The sequence below is a fragment of the Labeo rohita genome, chromosome 25 (assembly GCF_022985175.1).
Source record: "Labeo rohita strain BAU-BD-2019 chromosome 25, IGBB_LRoh.1.0, whole genome shotgun sequence".
Lineage (NCBI taxonomy): Eukaryota > Metazoa > Chordata > Actinopteri > Cypriniformes > Cyprinidae > Labeo > Labeo rohita.
In genome coordinates, this window is record NC_066893.1 from 9475023 (window position 1) to 9495749 (window position 20727).

The 20727-nt window shown below is 35.9% G+C and overlaps 1 protein-coding gene across 3 annotated transcripts; it reads left to right on the plus strand.

Annotated features, from left to right (window-relative positions):
• Positions 1 to 225: 225 nt before the first annotated feature.
• On the plus strand, positions 226 to 20632 carry bnip2 (BCL2 interacting protein 2). 3 transcript variants are annotated; one of them, XM_051100329.1, is made up of 11 exons: positions 226 to 1078; positions 8108 to 8203; positions 10842 to 10915; positions 11021 to 11206; positions 15147 to 15329; positions 15728 to 15830; positions 17404 to 17535; positions 17820 to 17906; positions 18001 to 18099; positions 18380 to 18415; positions 20393 to 20632. In XM_051100329.1, the coding sequence occupies exons 1-11, from the start codon at positions 720 to 722 to the stop codon at positions 20448 to 20450; spliced, it is 1413 nt and encodes a 470-aa protein (XP_050956286.1). In that variant the 5' UTR covers positions 226 to 719; the 3' UTR covers positions 20451 to 20632. The 3 variants fall into 3 exon arrangements, with proteins under 3 accessions (XP_050956286.1, XP_050956288.1, XP_050956287.1); XM_051100331.1 differs by lacking the exon at positions 18380 to 18415 and adding an exon at positions 19784 to 19831; XM_051100330.1 differs by lacking the exon at positions 18380 to 18415 and having other exon boundaries at positions 227 to 1078.
• The last annotated feature ends 95 nt before the right edge of the window (positions 20633 to 20727 follow it).

Consider the following 20727-nt stretch of genomic DNA (forward strand, 5'->3'; position numbering starts at 1 on the left):
AATAGTAAAAATATTTCACAATATTACTGCTTTTGCTGTATTTTGAATCAAATAATGCAGGCTTGGTGAGCAGAAGAGAACATTAAAAATCTTACTGTTCAAAAACTTTTGACTGGTACTGTACTTCTACCATAAACCCGATACTCCTTTAAAGCCATGTGTAACTTTTAATAAAGAAACCTACAAACTTCTATTTTGAATACGAGCAACATTGTGACCGGAAGTTGTGCGTGTTATTGAGTCAGACTTCACCTCAATTCACCCGACACTTCCAAAAGAAGAATGACGGCCGGTTAAAGCAACAGATGAGATGGGTCTTTGGGGTTTGTCAGCTGTTAAATCAATCCTCTAGACCGTTATCGACTATTTTAAATGTTATTTCCACACGCATTTCTCACCGTTATTTGTGTTTAACTGACAGCAGTCGTGCTGTAGGAAGGAAGCAGGAGAGGAAAAGGGACTGGCTGCGCACTGCTGGCCTCCTAAACACACTCTCATCGGGGACTTTACTTAAAAGGGCAAGATTGCTTTGATAGCGATATAAATGCTGGTATTTTAAACACGATCTATTATAAGTATTAATATTAATCAGAGACATCAAAGACTATGTGAAGTCGTTATTGTTTGAATATCAAGGTTTGTTTTTCGTGCAAAGGATTGTTTTTCTTGCGCCTTTTGCTGATCGATTATAGTTGATCACACATCAGCCGTCATCGATCATGGCCACAGATGTAATAGCGGCTGAAGAAGTCTCAAACCAGAGAGACTCCGGTGATCTGAACGCCAACAAAAGTAATCCCGAATCAGACACACCCAGCCGGACATCTGAGACGCAAGAAAACAGGAATATAAGTAGCCCATTATCGTTATCGTCGTCGTCATCGGTTCATTCTGGGGAAGAACTACCTCAGGACTCCATAACAGGGAATTCACTGGCGAATGGAGACAGTCCGACAAGAACAGGAGATCCGCCGCAGGAAGCAGCGACTCCAGACAATAGACAAAAACAAGGCGTGAGGACTTCAACTCCTGTGCGAGCAGCGCAAACACACTCTTCACCAGCTGAACACAATGGAAGGTAATGGCAACACTGCCTGTGTCTCAGAACAAAGCTGTCTACACTTTGTTTTACGACTGTAACTGGCATATTCCTTGAATATGCTACACTTTGGTTTTCCATGACTAGTTTTGGTCATAAGTTCAGGAAATCCCATGGTTTCGTTGGGAGAGTTCTAAAGTTTTAAAACAAAGTTATTCAACACAAAATTAGCAGTAAGTAAAATAACCAGCTTTAAATAAAACAAACGTTTTTGTCTGTCCTTAAATGAATAGTTAAGGTACAAATGAAAATGTACTAACTCTCAGGTTATCCAAGATGTAGATGAGTTTCATCATTACCTCACTCACCAATGGATCCTTTGTTGTGAATGGGTGCCGTCAGAATGAGATTCCAAAAAGCTTATGAAAACATCATAATAATCCACAAGTAATCCACATGACACCAGTCCATCAGTTAACATCTTTTGAAATAAAAAGCTGCATGTTTTTATTAATCTGTTTTTAACTTAAAACTGATTTTGGCCCATTCTACCTCATGTCTTCCCCTTTTCAGCTGTATCAGCACGTAAAATCATACAACAATGTAGTTATGTTAAGGTAATATGCTAAATTATCATTAAGTTCATTATATTTTTTATTACCAAAAGTATGGTATTTAGTATAGAAGCATGTTTACGCCACTTAATAAAAAATGAAAAAGGAACGATGAGCTTGACTTTTTACCTCACAATTCAGATTTTTTCTTACAATTGTGAGCTTATCTTGCAGTTTGCAATTTTTTCAGAATTGTGTGATACAGACTTACCATTGTGTGTTGTAAACATCAGTTGTGTGATATAAACTCGCAATTTTATCTCGCAGATTTGCGAGATAAAAACAAACTTTTTTCTTTGCAGTTGCAAGTTTATATTGCAATTCTGCCTTTTTTATTCTAAGAGTTGTGAGACATCAACTTGGAAAAGCAAGTTATAAAGTCCAATTTTGAGGGGAAAAAAGATTGATATGAGAGATAAAGTCTCAATTGCTAGATATACATTTCTCAGAATTGTTATTAGTAGTTTATGTCATGCTATTCTGACTTCTGTCTTTTCTTTTTTTTTTAAGAATTGTGAGTTTATATCACGCAATTGCAAGAAAAAAGTCTGAATTGTGAGATAAAAAGTTGCAGTTATCTCTTTTTGCTTTTAATTTAGTGGCGGAAATGGGCTTCCATAATTTAGTGCCCCACATTTTGTACTCCACCCTGTTACTGTATATTTTTTTCTCTTATTAAAAAGTAACATTCCTTAAAATGTCTACTGCATGGCGGGATGTCAAGTAAATACTATCTTAAAATTTTCTCGGTTTTTGCATCTTGTAATGTTGACTGCATCAGACTGAACCGTTCAACCCTGTTACCAAAGTTACTGGAAGAAAAAGTATTTATCAAAAACTCTGCTGAGTTGTTGTAACTAAAACGTAAACAATTTTCATTCATTGAAATAATGCTATAATAAACTAAAATACAAATATATTAAATTTAAGAACTTAACTTAAAATTAGAAAAATTGTCTTGACAATTAACTAAATGATCAATTAACTAAAAGTTTAGTAAGTTGAAGTACTAAATTTACTATTGTGTTGAACTTTAAACCTGCTAGAAAATCAAAGCCATAAATCTAAACAAGTTGTGTTCCAAGTTTGAGGTTGATATCTCAAAAAATTAGTTTTTTAGGTAGACCACTAGATGCTAGCAAAAGTCCACTGGTGCACTCAGAGGTTGGATTTGTGATTTGGATTAGAGTTTTTCTCTCTCATATATTACAAGCAAGCACACATTTTTTTTTTTAATGACACACATACAAACCACACTCTGACATCCATACCAACATACCCACACAATTATAGCTGCATTATTTATCAAATTGGCTCTATAATATGCAGAAAACAGAAAGAGTATTTGCTTTATTGGCCAAATCTAAATGGCACCATCTGGTAAAAAAAAAAAAAATAAATAAAAAAAAATAATAATAATAATAATAATTTTGAAGCCTTGCCAACAGAACAAAAGTCTATTAACAAAAATTGCATCATTTTACAGTTAAATGGCATTGTGATTAAAATTAGAAGTTTTAATAAGTTTCATTTTTTTGTACCTAGTGCAAAATAGATTGATTAAAGGAAATGGGGGAGAAATAGTAAAATTCCAATAAAAATACACACCTGTGCCAAAATGTATGCAGCTGGCAGTAACACAGGCAAAATGATAGAAAACAAAAACAAACTGAAATGGACAAAAATGTCCAAAAGGTCACACAGGAGTTAAAGGAGACCTATAAGTCTCAGGTGTCCCCATAATATGTCAGTGAAGTTTCAGCTCAATATACAGCACAGACCATTTATTATATCATTTTGAAAATGGCTATTTTGAGTGGAAGCAGAAACGCGCTGTTTTCGTGCATGTCTCTTTAAATGTAAATGAGCTGCTGCTCCCCGCCCCCCTTTTCCAGAACAAAGCTGTGCCTTTACAACTCATGCCTCACATCCTCTACCAAAAAAACATGTTTGGTTTTGATTGCGCTGAAATCATGCGTTTTAAACCATATTAGTTTGAAATTCTGATATACGGTTTTCTGAGCGCACCCATCCGAAGCACTAGCACGAGTAGAAAAGTTTTCTTTCATGTCGTATTGTGCTTAAACTGTGAAATACACACAAGTTTGTTATAAACACACGAGTTACAAAAACAGTCGGTTATTTCTGTGAAGGTAAACAGCTGGGAAAGAAAATAAATAATAGTGTTCTGCGCTAGTCTGTGCAGCTAATGAAAAAACAGTAAGCATGCTTTGCTCTTTTTTTTTTTTTGCCATGGAGTTAGAACTGGTACACCATTGTTGCTTGCGAAAACAGAAAGTTTCAAAACTAGGTTGAAATGTACAGATTAAGGGGCGGTAATATTAAAAAAGATCCCTTTCCTATGTCAAAGGGGAGCGAAATCTGAGTGGCTCCTTTTTTCATAAGCAGAGAAAGGCTTACCAAAACAAAGTCCTTTTTCAGGTTTCTGGGTTGGTAGATGCACTGAGGACCTGATTATAGCACTTAAACATGGAAAAAGTCAGATTTTCCAGATATGTCCCCTTTAAAAAAAAACATTTGAGTTTCCGACTTTATTTGACACGCTATTTGTAAAGTGCCATTTGTTTGTGTGCCGTTATTGTCCTTTACTGTAGGGTGTGGTGGCATGCAAAACGTACGCCTGCAGATGTATAACAGTCCCTAGGTGTGTACAGTCTATTCAGTTATCTGCTTAGTCTTAGATGTGTACATAGTTTCTATAAATAATTATCTGTGTGCATTACATTATTTAGAGTCTAAGTCTATGATTTGGCTTTAAAATGACAAATTTATTTAAAATGTCTTTAAACAAAACTTACCCTCACATCATGAACACAAAAGATGACATTTAAAGTTGTTTTTGTTCATACAGTGAAAGTCAGAGTCTGAAGTTTTTTTGGACCCCATTGACTTTCATTGTACGTACAAAAACAGTTGAAACAGCCTTTAAAAGATTTTTTTGTGTTTATGGAATGTTTTCGCAAAGTGACTTGAGCAACCATGCGGTGTTGTGTCCCATGACATGACAGGGTGAACTGTTGCAGATCGCTTGTAGGGAGGGTGGTGTAAAGAGTGTCAGACTTCCCCCTGGAGGAGTATGACGGATACCACATGGATGGCATGGCAATTAGCTCCCGTCCACAGTTAACCAGTGTCTCACATCTGAGCGCCAGCCTCTCTTTGAAATGACTAAACAGCTGGTGGATGAATGACTCCTTTGCTGAGCCTCATTCATTAAAATCAGAAGACATAACAGCCTGTACACAAACAAACACACACACAAATAACAGACTGATGGGGAAAAAGAGATATTTTTGGATTTTGAAAACCAGTTTGACTTAGAAAATTAGTTTTGATTGAATACGATGTAGGGCGTTTGACTGTTCACAATCATTTACACGTATACTGCTATTTTTGCAGGATGCAGTATAACTATTGTGTGTAGTATGCATATTTTATAAATGTATGGAATATATATGTACTTACCAACCAGTATGCAATTGAGTGCACTGTGTAGAATGCTATGTCCCAGCATGCAATGCAATCAACCTTCTGTTCATTATCTTTGTGACAAATGAAATAGAAGTAACACTCGCATATATTTTTAATATCTCCTCCTTGACTCTTTCTTTTTTTAATCTGTCAGTTTTATTCATTTTTAAAATATTAAAATGAATGAAATTACTTTTTTTTGGTAACGCTTTACAGTAGGTTTCTATAACTTAGCGTTGTTTTATGTTAGCTGTTGCATTAACTACACTGTAAAAAACAATTTGTTGAGTCAACTTAAAATAATTTGTAACCTGGCTGCCTTAAAATTTTAAGTTCAGTCAACTCAAAAAAAGTTTATTCAACTTGAATTGTTAAATTATACTAAGTGACAACTTAGATATTTGAGTTGAATCAACTTGAAATTTTAAGGCAGCTGAGTTACTTACCCATCTGTTAAATTTAGCAAATACAAATATCTAAGTTGTTACTTAGTACAACTTAACATTTTAAGTTGAATAAACTTATTTTAGTTGACTGAACTTAAAATTTTAAGGCAGCAGGGTAACAAATTATTTTAAGCTGACTCAACAAATTGTTTTTTTATTTTTTACAGTATAATGAACAACATTTTTACAGCATTTATTTCTAGTTTAGGCGTGGGGGGTGGGGCGGCACAAAATGGGTGAAAATATTTTCGATTTGAATCCCATTTCCTGTATTTACATACATTATAAACTCAACTGACTGGCTTCTCTGCTGTATGATTTCACGAGTTTCTTCAGACATTAGAACTGTACATGAATTGTGAGCTTCTAGAACGTTTGACCTCCTAACTAAAGATCTTTTTACAAATATAAATAAAAACAGTATAAATAAAACAAAAAATAGTCGTATTAAGTGGAAACAATAAGTCCAGCCATAATCAAAGTAGGCTATAGGCTACTCTCTCAATATTCAAAGTGCAAATAGAGACTAAATTTTTCAAGCATGATACAGAGCTAGAGACAACTACACAAACAATTATAGCCTACATACAAGTAACAGCCTATGTTATGTAGCCTAATTTGTGTGCATTGGGGAACCGCTGTCTAAACGTGGGGTATAAAAATTGCTTGTGAAAGTGTGTGTGCATTTTACTTTCAGTTTTGTTTTAACAATCGCGCAAATTCTCAGCGGTACTGAGCGTGCATTCTACAATACAAGACATTAATTTAAGAAACAAATTTGAAAGTGGGGGGGAAAGTGTCCCCCCTGTCCCCAGTGGAAATTACGTCCCTGACTTCAGTGGGTTTAAAGGAAAAGTCCACTTCCAGTACAAAGATTCACATATAATGTACTCACCCAATTGTCATCCAAGATGTTCATGTCTTTCTTCAGTCATAAAGAAATTTATGTTTTTTGAGGAAAAAAATTCAGCATTTTTCTTCATATAATGGACTGATGTGGTGCCCCAATTTTGTACTTCCAAAATGCAGTTTAAATGCAGCTTCAAACGATCCCAAATGTGGTTGTAAACGATACCAGTCGAGAAAGAAGGGTCTTATCTAGCATAAAGATCGGTTATTTTCATAAAAATACAATTTATATACTTTTTCAATGTCAAACGCTCATCTTGTCTTACTCTGCCTGGACTGTTTTTTTCCAGTTCATGACAGTTAGGGTGTGTCGAAAAACTCCCATCTCATGTTCTCCCTAAACTTTAAAATTATCCTATATCGCTGTTTTACCTTTTTTGTTAAGGGTGTTTGATCTTCTTTGCATGTTTACTTTGCAAAGACTGGGTCGGTACTTCTGCAACGATGTAGGATGATTGAGTTGAGGGAGAAAATACGATTTAAACTGCATTTTGGAAGTTCAAAATCGGGCCACCATAGCAGTCCATTAAATGAAGAGAAATGCTGAATACTAACACTGAAAATACTTGCTCCCAAATTAGCTTCCCCCATTAGCAACCCTGTTACCCTGATTTTTGCCATGGTTTTTTATTGAAAACTGTTGCACATTTGTTCTGTTGTTACTGATGTTAATTTAATGTTTATTACAAAATCACCCAAATGAGGGGTTTGAATTATTTAGACACAAAACAAATTGTGGTAGCAGGGTTGAAAACCCCATAGAAAATACAAATGCTACTAAAAATGTTACTGTTTTTGTTGCTGAGGAGTTAACTGGCCTACTACTTTTTAAAATCATGTACTGCGTACTGTTTCACAATTTTTGCACACTAAGCAGTGTGCTAGTATTCCAGTCTGAGCACAGCTCATGAGGATGAATTTAGTTTTTCTGTGGTTTGTGCTCAAAATTCTAAATTAAATTCTAAATTATCAATATATTCAGACATTGGATCTAGTGTTTAGTAATATCTTTTTTATTCAGTCTGAGGTCTTGAGTGTCCCACCCTTTCAATGATATTGCTGTGAAATGGCTTTAGTTCTAGCAAGAAGGGCATCCTAATCTGCCCCGTTTCCAAGAAATTAGAGCGGGTTTGTTCTTTACGACGAAAACATTGAACTTTGAACACACTACAAGAATTTTAGACTTTTCACCACCCAAAGAAGGTGAAACCCCTTCACCGACTTCCATTTGTAAAAGAGCTTATCTTGTTTGTAATAGAATTCGATGTGTATGAAGGAGTTTACATGCCTTTGTTTTGGAGATTAACGTACCAAAGAGGCCCATGTGGATTATTTTACATCGTAAGATGTGATAGACGCGTCTTAATGTACAGTGGTCTTATTAGGCAGTTCGAAGCTCTTTGCAGCCATTTCTCAGTAACGACAGAAGTTTGTAGCTCAGTGATGAATGACTATCAGCCAGTATCGGATTTGGACTTCTGGACTCTTTCAACTCGGATGTATTGGTTTTTTTAGTGAGTGAATAACATGTTATGAACTAAGGTTGTTTAAAAACCAAACGGTTGTCTAGTGGATTTATTCTATTTTTATTTTTTTTTATCCTTCAGTTTTGAGCACCAGGAGTCGGTTGCTACCACAGAGGCACGGCTGAGAATGGAAGGGGTGGAGCTAAAGGAGGAGTGGCAAGACGAAGACTTCCCTAGGTAGGCTGTTTTTTATATATATGTATGTGTTTTTGTATATATGTGTGTGTGTGTGTGTGTGGTAGCAGTGGGCGGTATGACCAAAATGTGTTTGTTTTTTTTTGTTTTTTGAAAGAAAACAAAAGTTTTGTTAAGCAAAGGCACATTAAATTTATAAAAGTGAATTTAGAGACCTTTATATTGTAACAAATTGCCATTTAAAAAAAAAAAATGTTCTATTGAACATTTTTTTTTTAATTCATCAAAGAATCCAAATGTTTAAGAAATGTTTTCAGTGTTGATAATGATAATATTAAAAACTGTTTTGAGCATCAAAATCACAATTTTACGGATTGAAATGTATTAAAATACACTGACCAAAATTATTAACGCAGCACTTTTGCTTTTGCCCCCATTTTTCATGAGCTGAACTCAAAGATCTAAGACTTTTTCTATGTACACAAAAGGCCTATTTCTCTCAAATATTGTTCACAAATCTGTCTAAATCTGTGTTAGCGAGCAATTCTACTTTGCTGAGATAATCCATCCACCTCACAGGTATGGCATATCAAGATGCTGATTAGACAGTATTATTGCACAGGTGTGCCTTAAGCTGGCCACAATAAAAGGCCACTCTAAAATGTGCAGTTTTATCACACAGCACAACACACCGTCTCCAAAAGCATTTCAGACAATTTGCCAGTACATCCAACCGGCCTCACAACCGCAGACCACGTGTAACCACACCAGCCCAGGACCTCCACATCCAGCATCTTCATCTCCAAGATCATCTGAGACCAGCCACCCAGACAACTGCTGCAACAATCGGTTTGTATAACCAAAGAATTTCTGCACAAACTGTCAGAAACCATCTCAGGGAAGCTCATCTGCATGCTTGCTGTCCTCATTGGGGTCTCAAACTGACTGCAGTTCGTCATCATAACTGACATGAGTGGGCAAATGCTCACATTCGATGGTGTCTGGCACTTTGGAGAGGTGTTCTCTTCACGGATGAATCCCGGTTTTCATTGTACAGGGCAGATGGCAGACAGCGTGTATGGCGTCGTGTGGGTGAATGGTTTGCTGATGTCAACGAGTGGCCCATGGTGGCGGTGGGGTTATGGTATGAGCAGGTGTATGTTATGGACAAAAACACAGGTGTATTTTATTGATGGCATTTTGAATGCACAGAGATACCGTGACAAGATCCTGAGGCCCATTGTTGTGCCATTCATCCACGACCATCACCTCATGTTGCAGCATGGTAATGCACGGCCCCATGTTGCAAGGATCTGTACACAATTCCTGGAAGCTGAAAACATCCCAGTTCTTGTATGGCCAGCATACTCACCAAACATGTCACCCATTGAGCATGTTTGGGATGCTCTGGATCGGCGTATACGACAGCGTGTTCCAGTTCCTGCCAATATCCAGCAACTTCGCACAGCCATTGAAGAGGAGTGGACCAATATTCCACAGGCCACAATCAACAACCTGATCAACTCTATGCGATGGAGATGTGTTGCACTGCGTGAGGCAAATGGTGGTCACACCAGATACTGACTGGTTTTCGGATTTCACATTTTTGAGTGGCCTTTTATTGTGGTGAGCCTAAGGCACACCTGTGCAATAATCATGCTCTCTAATCAGCATCTTGATATGCCACACCTGTGAGGTGGATGGATTATCTCGGCAAAGGAGAAGTGCTCACTAACACAGATTTAGACAGATTTGTGAACAATATTTGAGAGAAATAGGGTTTTTGTGTACATAGAAAAAGTCTTAGATCTTTGTGTTCAGCTCATGAAAAATGGGGGCAAAAACAAAAGTGTTGCGTTTATAATTTTGATCAGTGTAGAAAACATTTTTTTGTTGTAATAATATTTCACAATATTATGGTTTGAAATATATTCAGATAGAAAACATTTTTTATTGTAATCTTTCACAATGTTATGGTTTGAAAGATTAAAATAAAAAAGTTTTTTATTGTAATATTTCACAGTATTACAGTTTGAAATATATTAAAATAGAGAACATTTGATTAATTTTAATAAAGTAACAATTTTACACAATATTATAGCCTTGAATTTTGCATAAGAAACCATTTTCAAAATCATTTTAAAAATCATACTGATCTTTTAACTGGAAATTTAACCCAAAAAATGTTTATATATTACACAAACTATTTATAAAATGTAATTAATATATAGTTAATATGTTTATATATTATAAAAAAGTAATAAAAACATATATAGTTATTGAAGAACATACAATTAACAAACGAAAGTTGTGCCATCTCATTTGATTTTTTTTTTTTCTCCCTTTTTTTTGGAAATTAAAGAATATCTGCACAAATATCCTTTTAAATGTTTATTTAATTCATAGCAGGAGAAAGATGTACTTTTTTGTGCAAACCACACAATTATTAAGATTATACATCAAAATGAATAAGTCTGTCATCAGAGCAAAAATAGCTGCTTCATAATAACCAAGTCAAAACAGTTACACATTATAATCTAATAGGATGATGTTTAAAGTAGCTGTAAAATAGTGAACTTACATAAATGTAGAAAGATTCTGGTTTAAAAAATCTGGTTTAAATGACACGATTCTAAATTGTATCGCAAAAAGTTTAAATGTGTTTTATTTGGGTTGCTAGACCACTCCCAGAAGAGGGGGATCTTCATCTTGATGATGAACTTTTCACTGGCTCTTCTAGTGAAGGAGCACCTGGTAAGCCTTAATGATTAAAGATACACTCAAATATACAGATAAATAAGACAGTTATAAATTTGTTATGCTCAGGGATCATTGTGATGAATTAAGCTTTAATTGCAGCTTCACAGTCTTATGGACTAAACAGTGCAAAGAAAACCAAAAAGAAGCTTTTGGCTCCGGACATCAGTCTAAACCTAGACCACAGTGAGGGTTCGGTCCTGTCAGATGAGCTGGATGAGAGTACAGAACTGGACCTGGATGATATAGACACCCCTTCAGACAACAGCAACGAGTTTGAGTGGGAAGGTATGACTGTGGTTTAACATTTAAATGTTAATGATTTAACATTACATAATCCTGTATGGCAACTAATCTTATTAGTCATTTTGCAGCCATTCAAGCCATCTTTACTCACTAACATTACAGAGATCTTTTCATGGACCGGCTTTGTGTAATAACTCTTAGTTAAACAGTATTATGTGTTCTTGTTTTGTTTTTCTATCCCGCTGCTCTCTTCTATCTATCCTGGAAGGGTTGTTTCTTCTCATTGGTATTCGACAGGCTGCTGGCCTGCGGTTTGTGGTAAGGTTACCTGACTGGATGTTTTACTCCCTGATCAAGTCCTACAGCATTGATTTCATTTTCTTTTTACGATATCACCCTGTGGTGTGGTATGATATGGCAGTACAAATCAGATGTTATCCATTGTTTTTGTGTTGGAGAATGTTGATGGTTGGATTTTGATTTGTGCATGGTTTTTTTCTCCAATCTCATCAGATCTGATTCTGTTAATCCGCCTCATTTTGGTGTCCTGGATCATTTTTATCAAAGCTGGAAAAACACTTGTTTAATCTAAAGGCAAAAACAGCCTTCCTTTGTGAAAAAGAGTTCCATTTTAGCATGCTTAAGCACACTTATTACGGAAATAATACTTAAGTGGGTAAAAGAAAAAGCTTTTTTGATCCACCTACTTGTAAGTAGAACTTTAGCACGTTTATGTTAATTTCATTTTACCTACTTGTACTGCTGAAAGTGCTGACAAGCAATTATAGTAAGCTAAAATATACTTTAATGTCATTTCTGTTAAAACGTGCATGTTATATATTTGTAAAATAAATATTTATAATGATGTAATTGCAGTTTAATGCATTAAAATAGATTAAATGTAATATTTTAATACTGTAAATGTTATATTGTAGTACTTATTATCAGAGTTCGTACAAGGTGCTTAAAATGCTTTAAGTACTTTGACTTTTTGATATTTAAGGCCTGGAAAACCTTTGAAAATAGCAATATTTCTGAAGAGGTACTTGAAAAAAATCTATGAAATAAGTGTTTAATTTTGCCAATAAGCATGTATCTTTTTACGCAAAATTCACACAATACAAAAAACATGGCTTTTTTGCTTACTTAAGTTAGTGTCAGAAAACAATGCTGAAGACATGAAAAGAGGAACAGATGAACCGAATCAATTGAGTGAGTCATTAGCGCTGGAACCACTCTTTTTGATTCAAACTTGTAACTTTGATCATTCATTTTAAATGATTCACTAGCAAAAATCAGATCAAATTAAAGCAGAAGTCCACTTCCAGAACAACAATTTACAAATAATTTGCTCACACCCGTGTCATCCAAGATGTTCATGTCTTTCTGTCTTCAGTCGTAATGCAGTTAGGGTTTTTGAGGAAAGCATTTCAGGAATTTTCTCCATATAATGGACTTGAATGGTGCCCTGATTTTGAACTTCCAAAATGCAGTTTAAATGCAGCTTCAAAGGGCTCTAAACGATCCCAGCTGAGGAAGAAGGGTCTTATCTAGTGAAACGATCAGTCATTTTTTTCGATGCTACAAATTAGTGATGGGTCGTTCTTAAATGATTCGTTCATTTTGAATAAATCTTTAATGTGACTCGGGAAGAACGAGTCATCGCGGGCAGTGATTCGTTCAGTCGTGCATGCGCAACATCCTATTAGATTCTGTACTGGAATCAGTTCACCTGTTTCGAGTCTTCAGGTTTTTCGAGTCGACCCAAAGGCTCGAGAGATTAACTAATCAATTATTTTTCCGGCTCACACTGCATTGGTTGAGCTTATGGGGCTGTCACGTGATGAACGAACGACTCAAACCCGAAAACTTGTCAGATAAGAGGTGAGGTGAGCTAATCATAGACTAAAGACCCAGGTAAACAATGAATTAATCTTTTCTGTTTCTTATAGCATTATAGTTTTGTGTAAGCAGTAGATGTGTTAGGGAAGTAACATGTAATTTTATTTTGCTAAAATGAACGAAATGACTCAAAAAAAGATTTGTTCCTTTTGCTGAACGAGACTCAAAGGCGGTAAAATGATCCGAACTTCTCATCACTACTACGAATCATGTTCATCGTCTGTGTACTCCGGCTAAAAAAGGTCGAGTATGGTGAAAAACTCCATCTTATTTTCTCCTACAACTTCAGAATCGTCCGACATCGTTGTACCTTTTTGTTTGTAAACAGCTTTTGACTTACTTGCACTTTCTTAGTCTTTGCGCGTTCGTTTTGTAAACACTGGGTCTGTAGTTCCGGCATGACCTTTCGACGTGATTCAGTGGTATGTGAACGCGCATCCCAGAACCTGTGCTACACGAGCTTTTGTGCTTAAAAAGTATACAAATTTTGATTTTCCAAAAAAAATTGACAGATCGTTCCGCTAGATAAGACCCTTCTTCCTCAGCTGGGATCATTTAGAGCCTTTTGAAGCTGCATTTAAACTACATTTTGGAACTTCAAAATCGGGGCACCAATCAAGTCCATTATATTAAAAAAAAATCCCTGGACTTCTCCTTTAAAAGAGATATTCATTTTCGATTTTTAACATTGCTTGTAACGATTTTAAAAAGCACATAGTGATGGGTGAAACAAAGCTTTTCGGAACTCTGAATCAGTTAAACGATTGCGTTGCAAAATGATTCACTGTTTCAAAGCACTCCAATCGTATGGCATATCACAAATCATTTGTTTCAAGTCGGGACTTCAAATCGCGTGGCAAGGAACAGATGAACCGAATCAATTGAGCGAGTCATTTACACTGGAACAACTCTGATTGATTCGAGCTCATGACTTTGTTCATTCATTTCGAACGGTTCACTAGCAAAAACCGGATCAAATTATAAGATATTCGTTTTCGCATTTCAACATCGCTTGTAACGATTTTAAAAAACACATAGTGAGGTGTGAAATTGAGATTTTCGAAACTCTGAATCAGTTAAACCATTGTATTGCAAAATGATTCACTGTTTTAAAGCGCTCCAATCGGATGGCGTATTACAAATCATTTGTTTCAGGTCGGGACTTCAAATAGTAAAAAAAAAAAAAGTAATGCTTGAAGTCTGTGAGAGTCCTTAAATTTTATTTACAGTATCTGAATGAACCCTGTTATTATAGAAATAATATTTAAAGGGATAGTTCAATTAAAAATTAAAATTCTGTCATTAATTACTCACTCTCATGTCCTTCCAAAACCCGTAAGACCTGTGTTCATTTTTGGAACACTAATTAAGATATTTTGGATAAAATCCGAGAGCTTTCTGTCCCTGCATAGACAGAAACGCAACTGACACGTTCAAGGCCCAGAAAGGTAGTAAGGTAGATTTCATCAAAAATATCTTCATTTGTGCTCCAAAGATAAACGAAGGTCTTATGGGTTTGGAATGACATGAGGGTGAGTAATTACTGACAGAAATTAAATTTTTGGGTGAACTGTCCCTTTAAGTGCACTTTTTCTACAACAATAGAAACGAATCTGAAGAGCTCAAATAAGTTACCTTTGCAGTAGAGTCTTATATTTGTACATTAGCAAGTTGCTAAACTAACAGCTACATATTTTTAATTTAAAAGTTTACTTGTACTACTTACTTGCTTTGATGTGTAAATATCATAGAGATGTACACATTATAAAGTGTAATTTATTTTCGTGTTTTTGCCCATTTTATTTTTGTTTAATACTCGTTCGTTTGGCCAGTACACAGAGTTTTTATTTGTACTTTGTTTTGCACTCTTATTGGGTTTATTGTTGGTTTTGCTAAATTAAAACACCAAAGAACAAGTGTAATTTACTTTTTATTTTTTGAACTGTGAATCAGTAAAGCACCATTCATGATCATATAAATGCACATACAGTCACTGAATTGAACCCTAAAAGAAAACGGCGCACATGCACTCAAAAATAACAACTATTAAGTAAAATAATCTCTTTATTTCCCTTGTCAGATGACCTCCCGAAACCTAAAAACGCAGACCTGCTGCGTAAAGGAGTGGAGTCGGTGCAGGAATTCACCAGCACGGAGGAACGGGAGGAGGGCCGTCGCTGGAGAGTCTTCCGCATTGGAGAGCAGGAGCACCGGGTGGACATGAAGGCCATTGAGCCCTACAAAAGGGTTATCAGCCATGGAGGTCAGTGACCGCACCTTTCCATGCCAACGTGTCCTGTACATTAACTATACAAGGACATTTTCTGTTTGCACAATTCAGGAAGTCAATTTGTCCACGGTCGAACTTGTCAGTGGGTGAAACTGAAAACAATTTATAAGTAATTTATAATGCCACAGACTCAGTCAGGAGTCTGTTACCATCTGTCTATTCCCTTTTTCACTTCCTCCCCCTCCCTTTTGCCATCTAACAGCTGTGGCTTTCATTCGAAATGCCTCTTTTGCATGCTGTTGTATAATGAACAATTGCGCAAACTGAGCTGTTGATTCAGATGCGTTGGATCAGTCAGCTTGTGTAACTGCTGTAAAAATGTTCAAACGTTTGCCAGTAGCCACTTTCAAACACGGTTCCCCTTTTCACAGGTTACTATGGCGATGGATTGAATGCCATCATCGTCTTTGCTGTTTGCTTTATGCCTGAGAGCAATCAACCAAATTACAGATACATCATGGACAATCTTTTCAAGTAAGTTCTAGGGTGCTGCTTTTAACCGTTTATTTTTCTAGTGATGTGGTTTATTCTGGTCAAGATCCCTTTAAAACAGACAAAAGAGAGCAATGATTCAGCTTTTCTGTAACTAGCATGTTTCATGTGAGGCGAAAGATTTCGTCACGCAGATTTAGCAATATGTTATGTGGATTTAGTACAAACAGAGAGCTACTTGGGCCACTTTTTTTGGCCCCCAAAATTTTGTCCAGATATCACTGATGTCACCCAAGTGTGACTCACACGTCATGAAGAGTGAAGCTAAAACATTTTGATTGTCATCTGATGAATGTCTCTAGTAAACAAAACAAAAAAAAATCTAATTACACTTCAAATACTGCTCAGGCTCCAAATGAATCTTCTGCTGTGCAAACTCTGGCTCCGTAATGAATCACTACCACACAGACTCAGAATCCAAATCAATCACTACAATGTAGACTCTATCTCCAAATGAATCATTACTGCGCAGACTTAGGTTCCAAATAAATCACTACTGTGCAAACTCTGGCTCCAAATGAATCACTACTGCGCAGATTTAAGCTCCATAATGAATCACTACTGCACAGACTCAGGATCCAAATGTATCTCTACTATGAAGACTCTAGCTCCAAATGAATCACTACTGTGCAGACTCAGGCTGCAAATGAATCACTACTGTGCAAAGAGGCAAATCTGGCCTCAAATTACATCATTTTCGCAAGATACTGGGATGTTTTGGCTTCACTTTTGTGTAGTGGTAAGAAGGTAGGCTACTTGGTTTGAAAGTGACTACACTTTTTTTTTTTTTTGCCCCCAAATTTTGTCCAGATTTCACTAATGTCACCCAAGTGTGCCTCACACGTCATAAAAAGTGAAGTTAAAACATTTTGATCGTAATCTGATGGATATCTCTATTGAGATAAAAAAAAAAAAAATCAAATTACACTTCAAATACTGTTCACACACAGGCTTCAAATAAATCACTGCTGCACAGACTCACATTGTGTCCGACGCTGTGACATGCGATAAAAAGCTTTTGCATGTTTATCAGAGTTTTTGCTGTTCCTAATTAGTGGCTGGAACAACAACATACAAACCAGTGACAATGATAATCTCATATCATTTTGTATGACCTTTATAGGCATACTGAAAGCAACAACAGAAAGTTTATCTTTGATATTGAAAAAAAAAAAAAAATGAAAGCAATGGTGTACATTAAAACTGTGAACTCAATGCGAGCCAACAAGTGTATTCCATAACAAAAACAGTATCAGATTTAGGCGTCATAATGAATCACTACTGCACAGACTCGGGCTCCAAATGAATCACTACTGCGCCAAATCTGGCCCCAAATTGCGTCATTTTTGCAAGATAGCTGCAGCCATACTGGGATGTTTTGGCTTCAGTTTTCTGTAGTGGTAGGAAGTGGAGATGTGCCATCCATCTTTTTTTACAGTCTGTGATGTGACAACAGCTTAAGTTTGTTAGCAACATTGATCTGACAAAGACAAGTCCTCACCTGATGCCTCAAAACTTAAATGGTTTTGTAACTAACATTTTGTGTGTCATTCAGGTATGTCATAGGAACTCTAGAGCTGCTTGTAGCTGAAAACTATATGATTGTATACCTGAACGGAGCCACTTCGCGCCGAAAGATGCCGAGTGTGGGCTGGCTCAGAAAATGCTATCAGCAAATAGATCGAAGGTGAAAATCCCATTGACAGCTCAGTTTATTTATTTTATTGTTTTCTAACTATCTATAATGTGTAAAAACATTCTAATAATACTGATGATAAATTGAAATAAATGCGTAATGATGATTTTTTTTTTTTTTTTTTTTTTTTTTTTTTTGCGTTCATTATAATTTTCTCAAATTAAATAAAGAAATACAAATCAAAAAGTTTATTTTCATTCATTTTTAATACAAACTCTAACCCCCCCACCCACAAAGTATAATTTTTGTATTCACACACCGTTGTTCTGTTACAGGTTAAGGAAGAATTTGAAGTCATTGATAATTGTGCACCCGTCCTGGTTTATTCGCACCCTCCTGGCCCTCACAAAACCTTTTATAAGGTCAGTCCTTTTTTAGTTCCCTTCAGATATGTTTTAATATGAACTGATGTTCTGCAGTGACCTTATTAGTGTATTATTTAATATCCAATTACAGCTCAAAATTTAGCCAGAAAATCAAGTATGTGTACAGTCTGACAGACCTTGCTGAGCTTGTCCCAATGGAGTACGTTTCCATACCAGACTGCATTAAACAGTAAGTATCCTTTTAATATGCCCCTTCTGCTTCTTTTTTTCATAAGGAAATGATCCGTTTCTACTGTACATTCATTATTCTGAAACCGTTTCGACAGGCTGTGCTAAATGATAACCTTCCGTACTGAAGTTTCCATACTGCTCTCCTTTCTCAGCAGTATTCTAGCTTTGTAATTATTTTACTGGAAGTCTGATCTGCTCCCAAGTACTAGCTGCTGTTGGCTGTGGTATCTTCAGAAACTCTCTATGCCCTAACCCCTTCTCCCTGCCTTTCCTCTAAGGTTTGACGAAGAAAAAAATAGGAAAAAACATAAAAGGTATCTGTATTTTCATTCCGGAGATCCCTGCCGTATCTCTGTTGACTTTGCCTGACTATGCACGAAACTAACAATTACTCATTTGGCTTTATTAAGTGTTCACCTATGCTTGGTCTCTGAACCAGAAGTTGCTTTTTGAGCTGCTTTTCTTCTTTGATTGTCATCAAGATGCTAAATTCTTTGTGTGTGCCATCTAACTATAATCATTCGTTGTAAATGCAGATGTTTTGCACTTTAACTTTTAAATTGAGCACAGTTTGTCACGTATTCCCAAAGCAAAAGTGTGGACTTGCTCTGACCTTTTATTATAAAATGTTCTGAGGCAAGCAGTATTTCCTGTAGTTTTTGTCCAGTCACTATTGCAGTTGAAGTTTTCTTGCTGTGTTCATCATAAAACAAAGTAACAACCATCCGGAGCAATTAAAGGCATAGTTCACCCAAAAATTAAAATTCTGTCATTAATTTTTCACCGTCATGTCATTTCAAACCCGTAAGTCCTTTGTTCATCTTCAACACAAATTAAGATAATCCAGTCACATGATCCTTCAGAAATCATTCTAATATTCTGATTTGCTGTTCAAAAAACATTATTATTATGTTGAAAACAGCTAAGTATATTTTTTTCAGGTTTCTTTGATGAATGGAAAGTTCAGAAGAACAGCATTTATCTGATATATAAAACTTTTGTAACATTATAATTGTCTTTATCATCACTTTTGATCAATTTAAAGCATCCTTGCTAAATGAAAGTATAAATTATACTATATGCTGTATAATTATGGATTTATATATTGGATCTTTTCAAAGAATCAAAATTACTCAACTGTTATAAATATTAATAATAGTGATTAAAAATGTTTCTTGAACAACAATTCAGCATATTAGAATGATTTCTGAAGGATCATGTGACACTGAAGACTGGAGTGATGATGCTGAAATTTTTGCTTTGATCACAAGAATAAATTACTCTTTAAAATACATTCAAATAAAAAGCAGTTATTTTAAATAGTAAAAATATTTCACAATTTTACTGCTTTTGCTGTATTTTTGGATCAAATAAATGCAGGCTTGGTGAGCAGAAGAGACTTTAAAAACATTAAAAATCTTACAGTTCAAAAACTTTTGACAGGTAGTGTATAAAAAGACGGATTATTTATTAAATCTTGTTAAAACACTTATTTAGCTCTAATTCAGTAAATCCCTTGCTTTTTCCATGCGGAGTCTGCAGTGAGTTTTGGGTCTGCAAGAAGTATGTTGTTTAGAGGAAACATTGAAGGATGATCTGAATCATCCAGTAACTGTTATTAATTTAATTCAGGTTTTTGGCCACTTGCTAACTTGCTTGTGTTTCAAATGAACGTCTCTCAGATTTAGATTCTGACGTTCTCTTCTCTCAGCTCTGCTGCTGTTAGTTTGGTATGTATGACCATGCTGGTAAACCAGACTTTATGGTGAAGGATTTGAACAGTAAAGTCACGGGGTGGTTTACATTTTTTTCCCAAATGCATGCCTGGCCAGTGCACATTCTTACTACTCACTGCATGTCCAACCCAAAAGGCATTATGTAAACCTCACAGTAGAGATCACATGGGACATGACGGAGCATTAGAGATTAGTCTACATCAGATAAATTGTTTTCCACATATAATGCACAAGCTTCGCTTACGATTTTCTTCAGAAAATGTTTTACAGCCAGTACAATGAACAATGTAGAATCAACTGACTCAAGTTCCACATTAATTGATTTAAGTTATCTTTTTGCTTGTTGTGTTTGTATAACGACGTTCTTAACTGCAATCAAAAAGTTGTCTTGATGATCAAACTAAACCTTTGAGTGTCAAGTCATGAGACTTTCTTTTTGCGATGTTGTCCGTGTATCGACTTGCGTGACACGGCTGTTCTTCTCGAATCAAATTGAAGTGTTGATATGGGTTTGATTCTGATCCCTTATTCTCTTACAACTTTTTTTCTACTTAGGATTGACCAGGACATGCGTGGAAAGGTGGAGATGGCCACCGCTGCAGTGCCAGAGTGAGTCAGAGGACTTGAACAGAGAAGCTGGACGAATAAAAGAGAATGTATTGGGTTTCTTTTAACTGGAGAATGCAAGATCTTGATGTCAGAAAAGTGCCTTTTAAAGGAATACTTCGCCGCAGAGTATAAGTTCCGTCAGCGTTTACTCTCTCTCGTGTCATTCCAAACCCATATGACTTTTTTCTGTGGAACACAAAAGAAGTAGATATTTAGAAGAATGTCCAAGCTGCTCTTTCTGAGTCATTCAGCTGCTCTGCTAAATACCTTCTTTTGTGTCA